Source organism: Numida meleagris, unplaced genomic scaffold (genome assembly GCF_002078875.1).
Source record: "Numida meleagris isolate 19003 breed g44 Domestic line unplaced genomic scaffold, NumMel1.0 unplaced_Scaffold406, whole genome shotgun sequence".
Classification (NCBI taxonomy): Eukaryota; Metazoa; Chordata; class Aves; order Galliformes; family Numididae; genus Numida; species Numida meleagris.
Genome location: NW_018364626.1, coordinates 38,438 through 51,336, shown reverse-complemented (window position 1 = coordinate 51,336; position 12,899 = coordinate 38,438). Strand labels below are relative to the sequence as shown.

Here is a 12,899-nt window from a genome sequence, read left to right as displayed (position 1 = left end):
CTCCTTGTAAACCCCCTTTATCAGGTGACGTGGAAGAAGAATCATTTTACGTGGGGCCCTGGGCAAAAGCAGGCTTTTGAGCAGATTAAACAGGAGATAGCCCGTGCCGTGGCCCTGGGGCCAGGACGGACGGGACAGGATGTCAAGAACATCCTCTACACTGCTGCTGGAGAGAAAGGTCCCACCTGGAGTCTGTGGCAAAGAGCCTCAGGAGAGACCCGAGGCCGAGCCTTGGGATTCTGGAGTCGAGAATACAGGGGGTCCTGAGAGTGCTACACTCCAACTGAGAAGGAGATCTTAGCCGCGTATGAGGGGGTTCGGGCTGCTTCCAAAGTAATTGTACTGAAACCCAGCTTCTTCTAGCACCTCGACTGCCGGTGCTCAACTGGATGTTTAAGGGAAAGGTTCCCTCCACCCATCATGCTACTGATGCCACCTGGAGTAAGTGGGTTGCGCTGATTACACAACGAGCTTGGATGGGGAACCTCAATCGTCCAGGGATCTCAGAAGTGATCATGGACTGGCCTGAAGGTAAAAGTTTGGAACATTGTCAGCAGAAGAGGTACCACGTGCTGAAGAGGCCCCACCGTACAACAAACTACCAGAAAATGAAAAGAAATTTGCCCTATATAATGACAAAAATGATAATAAATGGAGACTTGGGGCAGTCATAATTATTACTATTTCTAGAAACATTATATTGTTCTATAAGGCATATAATATCAGGTTATCTAAATATATTGAATTGCTACATAAATAATGTAATAAATTATTTAAATAAAAGAAGAACAAGAATAAAAATAATAGTGTAAGTGGTGATAAGTGTAGAGGATAAAACCTAAACCTGGAGCATGAAACGGCGGCTGAGCACGGCGGGACGGAGCGCTGCTCTCTGCTGTGCTCACACTGCTGGGTGCGCTGCTCCAGGTCCTTGCAGGAGGGGTCGGGGGCAGCGATCCTGACCCTTGCGACCCGACTGTCCCACAGTGCTGTGACCTTCAAGGACCCTGGAAGGACCCTCCCTTTAAGGCACAGTGCAACATGCGTATTTTCTGAGAGAGAACGAGGAGGAGAGCTGAGTGGTTTTATGCTAGAACAACTGCAGCAGTGCTGGAAAGAGGCAGATTCCAGTAGACACTGATGGAACCGCAGTGCCCAGCAGCACTGGCATGAGCTCGCTGCGGATGGGATCTGTCACTGTGGATATGTCCCATTCCTCCAGAGGATGTAGCTGTCGGCTCTGCTGCACACCCAGTACTTCTCCGTGTGGCACAGGGCTGAGCTGATCCTGTCCCCGTTCAGGTACGCACACTGGCCTCCGCCTCGCAGCTGGAACCTGAGCACAAGAGGCAGGAGAATGGGAAAACCCAATCCCAAACCCATCCCAAACAGACCCTGGAACAGATCCCACCCAGACAGACGGACGCACAGACTGACCAGTTGGTGAAGGCGCTGCCATCGGCCCATGTCCAGCGCTCGTCCCCTTCTTCCCTGTGCAGCCCAATCCAACAGTTTGCTGGGCCCTGGTACCGCAGCATGAATGCCTTTGAATCACAGAATCATAGAATGACTTGGGTTGGAAGGACCCCAAGGACCACCAAGTTCCAACCCCCTCCACAGGTGCACCCTGCTGGCCCACGTTCAATTGTTCATCTACCAGGACCCCCAGCTCTTTCTCAGCAAGGCCACTCTCAAGAAGTTCTCCCAGTTTGCGTACTTACCTGGGATTACCTCTGTCCAAGTGCAAAAGCTTGCACTTTGCTTTGTTGAACCTCATTAGGTTCACAACGGCCCACCTTTCCAGTTTGTCAAAGTCCCCCTGCTGCTATGTCCCTCAAGCCATGCTGGTTTCCTGCCTCCCCCGCCCGCTTTTTTATTCTGAGGGATGGAGAGCTCTTGTGCTCCCAGAAGGGCATCCTGAAAGAGCAGCCAGCTTTCTTCCTCTTCTTTGTCTCTAAGGGCTTCTTCCCAGGAGATCTCATCCAACAATTCCTTACGCAGTCTGAAGTTGGGTCTCCTGAAGTTCGAGGTCCTGACCCCACTTTGCCAAATCCTTGAACCAGAAACGTATTGTTACAGGCTTGCCAATGTGACTCCCATCTACAAGGATGGTTGTAGGGAGGATCTGGGCAACTACAGGCCATCAGCCTGCCCTCGGTACCAGGGAATGGAGCAGATCATTGTGGGTGCCATCACATGGCACGTGCGGGACACCTGGGGATGGGGCCCAGGCACATGGGGTCAGGAAAGCAGGTCCTGCCTGACCAAGCTGACCTCCTCCTGTGGCCGGGCGACCCGCCTGCTGGAGGAGGGAAGGGCTGCTGGCGAGGTCTGCCCAGGCTTCAGCAGCGCCTGGGGCACCGTGTCCTGCAGTGCTCTCCTGGAGAAGCTGCAGCATGGGGCCGGGGCAGGGGCACTCTGTGCTGGGTGCAGAGCTGGGGATGGCTGGGCCCAGAGAGCGGTGGTGGATGAAATTAAATCCAGCTGGCAACCGGTCACGAGTAGTGCACCTCAGGGGTCGGTGCTGGGGCCTGTCATGTTCTGTATCATTAGTGATGGTCTGGGTGAGGGCATTTTGTGCACCCTCAGTAAGTCTGCAGATGGCACCAAGTTGGGAGGAAGCATTGATCTGCCTGGGGGTAGCAATGCCCTGCAGAGGGGTCTGGGCAGGGATTGCTGGGCTGAGGCCGATGGGATGCGCCTCATCAACCCCCTGCAGCAGCAAGGATTCAAAGCCAGAAAATCCACCACTAATGACTGTTTTGCGAGGCACTCTGTCCTGAGGTGGGTGCATTCCGTGGTGAAGCAAGGAATCGTCTCAGTGGGCGAGGGAGAGCCCTGTCAGGGAGCTGCTTGCCGGGCACCATTGCCCTTCTCGTGGCAGCAGCGCTCCGACGCAGTGGGGCAGAGCCGGGAGTGGTGTGGCTGCACCCCACAGATACAAAGGCTGCTGCCAGCAAGCGCGGCGAGCAGGACAGGGGGCCCACAGCCTCTATGGACTGATGTGTGCACGCAGACAGAGCTCCCGAGGAGTGAGAGCTGCTCTGACCTTCGGCTGTGGGGAGCTCCAGAATGCAGAAGTTCCTCTGCAGCCCAAGGGATCTCCAGGAGGAGAGGGGCATAATGGGAGCAGCTGTGTCCTGCTCAACCAACTTCTTGAGCAGGTGGCCAGGCTGCAGGAAGAAATCTCCAGGCTGGGAGGCACCTGGGAATCAGGGAGAGGGACAGGGAGGAGGAGGTCTGAGCCCACAGATGCCATCTGGCAGTGCCCCCATAAGTGCCTGCCTGGAGAAGCAGCTGAACAGCTTCCTTTCTGGGGGTTAAAGGACATGACAGCACCCATCATGAAAGGGGATGGGCGCTCGTCTCTGCTTGGAGGAGAAGGAGGCATCTTCCCCCGACCCTCGCAGTCCCCCTGAGCAACAGATACAAGGCTGTGTGGCTGGAAACAAAGGAGCGTCTGGATAGCAGGCAGAGCCCAGGATGCAGCAGGCACATGGAGCAGGTCCAGCTGAGGAATCGTACTAAAACTAGCGTCACCAACAAAGGGCAACGAGTCTTAGTAATTGGGCACTCCTTGCTGGGAGGAACTGAGGCCCCCATTTGCCACCCAGATAACCTCTCCAGAGAGATTTGCTGTCTGCCAGGGACACGTGTCAGAGATGTTGAGAAGGCTCTACTGCATCTGATAAAGCAAGAAGACGACAATCCGCTTGTTGTCCTTCAAGTAGCGTCACAGGAGGCTGCAACGAGGAAACTGCAGAACATGAAAAGGGACTTTGCATCCCTTGGAAAGACACAAAAGGGATCAGGAGTTGCAAGCAGTGATCTCTGTCCTCCCTGCTGGCGGCTGGGACCCGGAAAGGAGGAGATAAATCAGGTAAATTACTGGCTGAGGGGATGGGGTAGGGATCAAGGCTTTGGGTACCGTGATCTTGGGCAGGCCTTTGAGAGACTGGGAATGTGGGCATCAAACAGAACGCAACTGAGCAGATGGGGCAAAAGTGTTCTGGGGAGCAAGCTGGCTGGATTGATTACCAGAGCTTTAAACTAGACTCGATAGGGGAAGGGGATGGAGTTCCTTGTGACAGAGAAGGGCCTGGGATTGCCGTCTTGTTAGTAAAGTGTGGAGAAAAGCCTCTCAGTTGTCCAAAAGGATTTTGTGAGGACTCCTCAGAGAAGACAACATTGCCAGTAGCCCAACTTAAACCTCCTTGCATCCCTCTAGACATACCTGCAACCTCTACTTCCCTGAAGTGCCCGTATACCAATCCACACAGTATGGGAAATAAACAGGAAGAACTGGAGATCTGCGTGCGGTCACAGGGCTGTGATCTTGCTGTGATCATGCAGATGTGGTGGGACAGCTCACGTGACTGGAATGTCGTCATCGATGGCCGTGTCCTCTTTGGGAGACGCAGGCTGGCGAGGTGAGGTGCTGGAGCTGCTCTTTGTGTGAGAGAGCAACTAGAATGTATCGAGATCCACTTGGGGGGCAAGGATAAGGCGACTGTGGCTTGATCAGCTGCGTGGTTGCCCCGAGTTAATGGACCAGGCAACGTAGAGAGAGGAAGAGTATGGTGAGAGACATAAATGCAAAACTCGCTTGAGCTGTGCAAACAAGGCAGGGCTGTTAACTTTCTTAAGAAAAGACCAGTGCAGGTTGGGGCATGAGCTGCTGGAGAGGAGCTCTGTGCAGAAGGACCTGGGGGTCCTGGTGGGCGACAGGTGGCCATGAGCCAGCAGGGTGCCCTGGTGGCCAAGAAGGCCAGTGGGATCCTGGGGTGCATGAACAGGAGCGTGGCCAGCAGGGCAAGGGAGGGGATCCTCCCCCTCTACTCATCTGCAAACTGCTGAGGGTGCACTTACCGGGACTGCCAATGTCATTGATGAAGATATTAAAGAGTATCTGTCCCAGCACTGATTCCTGGGGGACACCACTCATCACTGATCAAGTGGTTTGTGGAATCCAAAGAAAAACCTGTGCCAAAACTTGGAGATTAAACGTGGCTCACGGATTTAGCATTTTTGGTGGATTTGACTGCTCAATTGAATGAGCTAAGCACGTGTCTTCAAGGTGAAAATCACCTTGTGCTATGTTTCAGACAATAAAAGCATTTGAAATGAAACTCCAGTTACGGTAAGCTCAAGTTATGGCAAATAATTCCATGCATGTTAATGCATTGGCTAAACACCGTCCTGTGAACGGTGAAAAATATGCAGCCGTGCTTTCCATTTTGATAACGATTTTTGGCAATAGGTTTCAAGATTTCAAAAAAAACCCATCATTTTATTGTATATTTGTAAATCCATTTTCAGTTGACATAAATACATTACTTGCAAATTTTCACATGGAATGTATAGAGTTGCAATCAGACATTCAACTCATGTTGACTCAAAGAGGTCATGCCTCTTTACCAGACTTGCATAAGCCCTCTCTTACCAGAGGAAAACATCCCTCACTTTTGTCACGTCTTATTCAAGTCATCATTTTTTGGCACTACATGCATTTGTGAACAATTACTCTTAAGGATGAAGCACAGCAAGAGTAATATTTCTTCAAAAATTTCCAATGAACACTGTGAGAACTCGCTGGGAATGGCAACCACTGCCATCGAACCAGCCTGAAGCGTTAGTTTCACAAAAACAGGGTCAAACATCCCACCAGTTCTGCGTTTTTGTTGCTCCCTGTTTTCTATGTTTTAATAAAAATACACTTAAAAAATAAGTTTTTTTTACTTACAAAGATTAAATGTGTTATATATTTTATATGCAGCCCATGGCGATTCCTGTTCACTTAATGCGGTTCAGGCAAGCCAGAAGGTTGGACAGCCATGGACGAGAGGGAATGGCCTCAAGTTGCAGGAGACATTCAGGTTTCACATTAGGAAAAATTTCTCCAAAGGAGTGGTCAGGCGCTGGAACGGGCTGCCCGGGGAGGTGGTGGAGTCACCATCCCTGGAGGTACTCAAGAAACGTTTAGGTGTTGTACCGAGGGACATGTGTTAGTGGGAAATATTGGAGGTAGGTGGATGGTTGGACTGGATGATCTTGGAGGTCTCTTCCAACCTTGGTGATTCCATGATTGTCAGTGGACTCCAGGAGCCTCCTGGATCACTTACAGCTCGCGCGTTGTCTTCCTAGCGGATATCTGGGTGGTTGAAATCCCTCATCAGGATGAGAACCTGTGAGCATGAAGATTCTTGTTCCTGAAGCAGGAAGGCCTCATCAACAGGCTCCTCTTGATCAGGTGGACTGTGGTAGACCCAGAACCACCAGCTCTCCGTCGTTGGTCCCATCCCTCATTTTAATCCACAGGCTCTCAGCCTGTTCCTGACTGCTGCTCAGAGGCAGCTCCTTGCAGTCTGTCCACTCTGTAACATAGAAGGCAACTCCCTCACCCCTCCTACCTTGCCTATCCCATCTAAAAAGCTTACAGCCCTCGATGGTGGTGTTCCAGTTATGTGAATCATCTCACCATTTTTCCATGATGGCAATAAGATCAAAGTTTTCCAAGTGCACCACAGCTTCCAGCTCCCCTTGTTATTTCCCATGCCACGTGCATTGGTATAGAGGCACTTCAGCTGGGCTTTCAGACACACTGCCTTCCTAGGGAAGCCCTCCCACAGACTTACGGGACAAACCTGAGGTTTTCCCCAGATGCTTCCTGGAGTTACAACGTTCCCTGGCTCTCCTCTGTCACTCAGCAGTACATCCCCTTATGCCAGAAGATCAAGTTTAAAGCCCTCGCAATGAGCCCAGCCAGCCTGCTGATGAGCACAGCTAGCTTCCTGAAGCAAAACTACATTTTATTGGAGCCAGTTGGAGCACCCTTGCCCCCTACATCTCAGGTCCCACCTTGCTGTAAAGCACTGCAGTTTGATCAATGCATAATGGTGTGGACAAAGACCTCCCCCTGGAGCTGCGCGGCTCAGGACAGCGCCGGGTGGGTGCAGGGAGGGGGGAGATGAGGACGGGACACTGTCCCTGCGCAGCCTGCTGCTTTCCACAAAGGCATCTCCTCGTGGCTTTGGCATGGGGAGAATTGGGGGCAGCGGGAGCAGTTGGTGCGGCCCCACCAGTGTGGGTTTCCCACCCCCGTGGTGGCACTGGGGCTCACGCCCCGCTCTCACCCTCTCCTCCACAGTGTCTATGGTGGCCAGGGAAGCTCCGAGGCGCTGGCAGTGCTCCCTGCTGCTGTTCCAGTCACTCTCTGTGTCCGAAAAATAATGGCATTTCCCTTGGAAACCGACCCAGGCGTTGGGGCACACGTGGGAGAACTGTGGGCGAGGTGAGCACGACGGACGCTGGAGCACTGACAGGGAGAAAGTTGGGCAAGTGAGAGGCAAGGAACGTTCCCCTGCAGCAGATGTGGGGGTTGGGATGCATGGACATGGCGCGATGCCCTGGGAACGGTTGCAAAGGTTGGGAAGGTGGAGCAGAACGTGGTTTAGGGCAGCACGTGGCCGCCCCAGGAGCTGGGATGGGGGCTGTGCTTGGGGAGCAGCTCAGGGCGCTGGGAACCCCATTGTCCCCCGTCCTACACCCACAGTGGGGATGCTGGGGGGCACTCACCTATCACAGGCACCAGCGTGACGATGACGCCCACCAGCACTCCACTCACAAAGAGCAATAGGGTGGTTTTCCTTCTGCCCACATTCCATTTGCAGCCTGGTGGGGCAGAGAGCAGATGGGACCTGGCTCTTTTCCCCCATTCAGCCCTTTCCTGCTGCGTACCAGCAGAGAATCACAGATTCTTTTCTGTTACCCCATTGGTTTTCTCGTTGGCTTTCTTCTCCTTGGAAACACAGCATTGCTTCCTGCCGTGGCATATCTGATTGTTGCTCTCCAGTTGCCACAGTGTGGAAGTGTTGGATCGTGGAGCTGAGATCTGCCCGTGCTGTTCTGAGAGATGGGAGAGTGGGCAGGAGGGAAAGAGGAGCGGGAAGGGAGAGAGGAGCGTTGAACATGAATTTAAGTATTACAAGGGGTTAAAAGCAAAGTAGTGCCTTACCAGCATCCATAGCTGAAAGATCCAAATGGAGAAGAAGTGCACCAAATGAGCCCCAAATGGACAGAAACAGCTGCAGTTGGTCCCAGAATGGGGACACGCTGCCCAAAATGTATAGAAATGGCACAAAATAGATTCAAAATAGACAGGAACAGACCCAGAATGCCCCCAGATCAGACCAAATAGATCAATACTGCCTTGAAGTGACTCAAACAGACGTGAAACGGGCTCAAATGGACTCAAATGTCCCTGGAATGGCTGCTAAGGCATCAGAATGGCCCCAAAATGAGGGCTGGAGCACTTCCCCTATGAAGACAGATTGATGGAGTTGGCTTGTTCAGCCTGGACAAGAGAAGGCTGCGGGGAGACCTCATCGCAGCCTGCCAGGACCTGAAGGGAGCCTACAAACAGGAGGGGAGTCAACTGCTTGAAAGGGTTGATAACAGCAGGAAAAGGATAAATGGTTTTAAAGTTGAAGAAGGGAAGATTTAGGTTGGATATCAGGGGAAGTTCTCTACAGAGAGCGGTGAGGTGCTGGCACAGGCTGCCCAAGGAGGCTGTGGATGCCCCATCCCTGGAGGTGTTCAAGGTGGGGTTGGACAGGGCCCTGTGCAGCCTGGTCTGGTATTAGATGTGGAGGTTGGCAGCCCTGCCTGTGGTGGGGGGACTGGAGCTTGATGATCCTTGAGGTCCCTTCCAATCCAGGCCATTCTGTGATTCTATGAAAAGGACTCAGAATGGATCCACAAGGCCCCACAATTGACCCAAAAAGCCCGAGTGACCCAAACGGCCCCAAAACTGCCTGAGGCAGACACAAATGGCCCCAGAACAGCTCAAAATGAACTGAAACGGCCCTGGCTGGCCCAAAAATGGACACAGTTGGCTTCAAAATAATGCGCAAAATGACCCCGTGACAGCCCAACATGGGCCTCAACGGCCCTCCAATGGTCCACACCTGGGCAAACATCCAGAAATGGCCCCAACACCAGCAGACATCCCCTAAATAGCCCAAGTGGCACAAACCCATCGCAGAGAGACCTGAAAACCGCCCCCCAAACGGCCCCAAATTCTCTGCGGGCAGGAAGGGGTTAATGGAGGGGGCGTGGCTTGCGAGACGGAGAGGCAAGAACCAATCAGCGGCCGGGGCTGTGCGCGGCGCCGTGGTCTCGCGGACACGATGCGCATGCGCCGCCGCCATTTTTTGGAGGGGGGGATGCTGAGAGTTAGCGCAGGAGCAGTACGCAACGCGTCCCTGTGGTGCGGAGCGCTCCGGACGGCGTCTCCGAGCGCCTCAGCGACGGCCCCGCTCCGCGGTGCGAGTGGCCGCGGCCCGGCCTGCAATGCAGGGCTTCTGGCGGCCGCGGCAGCCGAAGCGCCTTGCGACTCGCAGGCGCTGGCCCCTGAGGCCGCTTCTCTTTTCCGGGGCCGACGGTGAGCGGTGGGGCTAGGAGCCGGGCACGAGAACGGCGGGTTCGGGTCATCACGCGGCACTCCGCCCTGTTCTGGGAGCCGCTATCTTGGAGGTGGCGCCCGTTGCCATAGGAACGCGGAGATGATCACGTGATCATGGGTGGCGCTTCTGGCCAGAGATCAACGCGTTTCGTGTAAACAGCAGAGTGACCCCCGCCTTCGGCTGCGCTGCTGGGCGCTCCTTCGTTGTTCGTGCCGTGCGGGGCAGCGCTCACCGGGACAGCTCCGTGCGGTGCCGCACCGCGTTCGTTTCGCTAAAACCGCCCCGGGATGGGCCCGAGCGGCCCCGAAATGGGCGCAGCCCCCAGAAGCACGCTCAGGGGCCTCGTCCTTACAGCGGTCCCGAAACGACAGAAAAATGCGCCGTAAGGAGGAGAGAAAGATTCCAAAGTCATCCTCCTGCAGCGTGCGCAGTGCCCCAAAGGGCCCTACAGGCGCTGCCCTCCCCTCTCCCGTCCTTCTCTGCTCTGTCCGCTCCCCCTCTCCTCTCCCCACCCGTACCTGCTGCCGTGCGCACTCCGGGACGCAGCGCTGCTCCTGCGCGAGCGCTTCAGCCCACGGGTGGAGCGGCACCGGGATGTGGGGCGGGGCCGGCGCGGCGTTTCGCCAATGGGAGGGGAGGTGCGACGCTCTTCGTCGATCCGCCCATAGGCGGCGCTGTGTTGCCGTCCCGGCGCGGCACGGCGGTACCTCGCGGCGCGGTGCGGTGCCTTCCCCCCTCCCCCCCCCCCCTCACATCCCCCCGCAGCCTCTGTTCCCGGCTGTGTTTCCGCCGTGTCCTGGCGCTGGGAGCCCTTCCCCCTCTCCCCATCGGCGGAGCCGCTCGGGGTTCCCGTTCCTCTCGCTTCCTCGCAGCGCTCAGCCCCAGTGGGCGCTCCCTCCGTTCCCTTTGCTCGCACGCGCTCGCTGACCTGGAGTCGGAGTTTGCTGTTGTGCCCAACGGGAGCTGCCTTTAAACTGGCATCGGAAACCTGAGAAGAAAACTCTCTAACTGCAGCGCGGTGTCAGAAAGCGGCACTCCTCCCTTCCTCACCACACGTACCGGGCAACATGACGAGCGAGCACTGCCTGCTGGAGTTCAGGTTCTGCATTTATACAGCTCAGAATGCCTGCGCAGTACATTGCCATACACACTCACTCTGTCTCAGGGACTCACAGAGATGTGCTGCTGTCCCTCTGGGCGTGCTCAGTGCTATTTAGGGTGGTTGAGTCCCCCCCGACTTCTTCCCCTTTGTTCACCATCGGCTCCATCACTGAAGCCTTTGTCCCACTGCCATCCGCTGTTCCCCACTTCGGAAGATTCCCATTGCTCACTAGGGCACAGCGAGCCCCTTTTTAACAACGTCTGTGGAACCCAAGGAAAATGTCCTTGCCCATACTAAGGCCACAGATAAAAGTGTTCTACTGGGACTCCAGTGCTGCTCGTAAGGCAAAATCATTGAGGCAGAAGATGGAAGTGTTCTATTATGCCTCTAGTGCAAAATTAGTGAGGAAAACAAGGCTGTTCTCCCACTAAAGCTGAAATTGGAAGTTCTAGAACTATCCCTCATTGATTCCTTTTGCTAAACTCGTAGACTAGTTCTGAAACTGATGCGCTAATCCCTATTACTAAGCAAACCAACCTATACCAGTACCCACAGATTACTGATGATCGCCATTCTCCTCCTGAGCACGCGTCAGTGAAGAGAGTTCATCCAGAGGGCGAGCGAAGAAGGGCACAGGATGAAGGCACAGCTGTGGGTCGCGGTGCCGCGGTGCTGAAGGACGCCGGGCGGTAGCAGAGAGCGTGGGATAGAACTGGGAACCTCATCCAGCGCTGCCTGAGATGGATGCGTGCCTATGGTAATTACCTCACGGGTCACTGATGATCGCGTCCTATCGGTGGAAATACAACGATCCCATGAGCGGAACCCCCCCTCACCACACCCCCGCGGTGCCGCGGCCCGATGCCCCCCAGCTCCTGCTGCCCGGGGCGGCACCCACGGCCTCGGGCACCTCCCGGCACTGGGCGCGGCGCATTGCGCTCTGCTTCCCCTGTGTGACCGCGGGGCGGCGCTGCTGAGCCGCTGCTCCCCGCCGGCAGCGGCGCTGGGCGGCCTGGCCACAACAGCGGCTGTTGGCCGGGCGTGCGGAGACGGGCTCGGGAAAGGCACGGCGCTGCTGGAGCCGCGCGGGGCGACGGAGGGGAAAGGAACGCGGAGCGACCAAGGCTGCTCTCCCAGCCCTCTCACCGTGACACACGCGGTGGCACCGAGCACGCCCTCACTTTGCCGCTTGCCCCACACAGCGCTGCAGGGATACAACAGCACAAGGCACGTGACAAGAACGACAGTGACTCGAGAGCATCTACTAAAAAGTGAATATATTAAAGCTCCGTGGAATTACAAAATGCTGCAGCTCAGCAAAAACTGTGACTACATCAACCCTCTGTGCAGGGCTACGGCCGTGGAACAGCACCAGGAGCAACAGCGCCCAGAGCCAAAGTCAGAGGGCGGCTGGGAGCGATGGCACCGCGATGTGACACAGAGCCCACAAGGAGAGGAGAAATACCCCCAGCCTCGGGTCCGGACACAGTGGCTCAGCACCAGGGGGTCGTACCATGACGCTGTGATCTTTAAGGACTCTTACAGGACCCTCCGTTTAAGCACAGTCCAATTATACATTTCCTGAGATAATGAGGAGGAGAGCAGTGTGGTTCCATGTAGGAACAAGTGTAGAAGTGCTGGAAAGAGCTAGATTCCAATACACTGATGGCATGGCAGTGCCCAGCAGCAGTGGCACAAGCTCACTGCAGATGGGATCTGTCACTGTGGATCTGTCTCCTCCCTCCAGAGGACGTAGCTGTCGGCTCTGCTGCACACCCAGTACTTCTCCGTCCGGCACAGGGCTGAGCTGATCCTGTCCCCGTTCAGGTACGCACATTGGCCTCCGCCTCGCACCTGGAACCTGAGCACAAGAGGGAGGAGAATGGGAAAACCCAATCCCAAACCCATCCCAAACAGACCCTGTAGCAGATCCCACCCAGACAGACGGACGCACAGACTGACCAGTTGGTGAAGGCGCTCCCATTGGGCCATGTCCAGCGCTCATCCCCTTCTTCCCTGTGCAGCCCAATCCAACAGTTTGCCGGGCCCTGGTACCGCAGCATGAATTCCTGTGAACAAAGCCAGGTGTGACTGGAGCCTGTTGGTTGGAGCACTTTCCCCCACAGCTCAGGCCCCACCTGGCTGCAAGGCGCTGCCCTTGGAGCGCTGCGATGCTGTGTTGGGAATGGCGTGGACAAAGACCTCCCCCTGGAGCTGCGCGGCTCAGGACAGCGCCGGGTGGGTGCAGGGAGGGGGGAGATGAGGACGGGACACTGTCCCTGCGCAGCCTGCTGCTTTCCACAAAGGCATCTCCTCATGGCTTTGGCATGGGG

General features: G+C 55.5%; 1 protein-coding gene across 7 annotated transcripts in view; it reads right to left on the bottom strand.

Annotated features, from left to right (window-relative positions):
* Positions 1-664: 664 nt before the first annotated feature.
* The window catches only part of LOC110391571 (C-type lectin domain family 2 member D-like), a 13,935-nt gene continuing 1,700 nt past the window's right edge, over positions 665-12,899 (bottom strand). The window contains exons 2-5 of one of the 7 annotated variants that reach the window (XM_021383511.1): positions 7,576-7,671; positions 7,134-7,315; positions 1,438-1,544; positions 665-1,336 (exon numbers count right to left, since the gene is read on the bottom strand). In XM_021383511.1, the coding sequence (XP_021239186.1) occupies positions 1,195-1,336; positions 1,438-1,544; positions 7,134-7,315; positions 7,576-7,671 (527 nt within the window). In that variant the 3' untranslated portion in view covers positions 665-1,194. Of the gene's footprint in view, positions 1,337-1,437; positions 1,545-6,792; positions 7,316-7,575; positions 7,672-7,768; positions 8,425-9,982; positions 10,070-12,899 lie in introns of those variants that run through there. The other 6 variants (XM_021383517.1, XM_021383514.1, XM_021383516.1 and 3 more) reach the window with 6 other exon arrangements.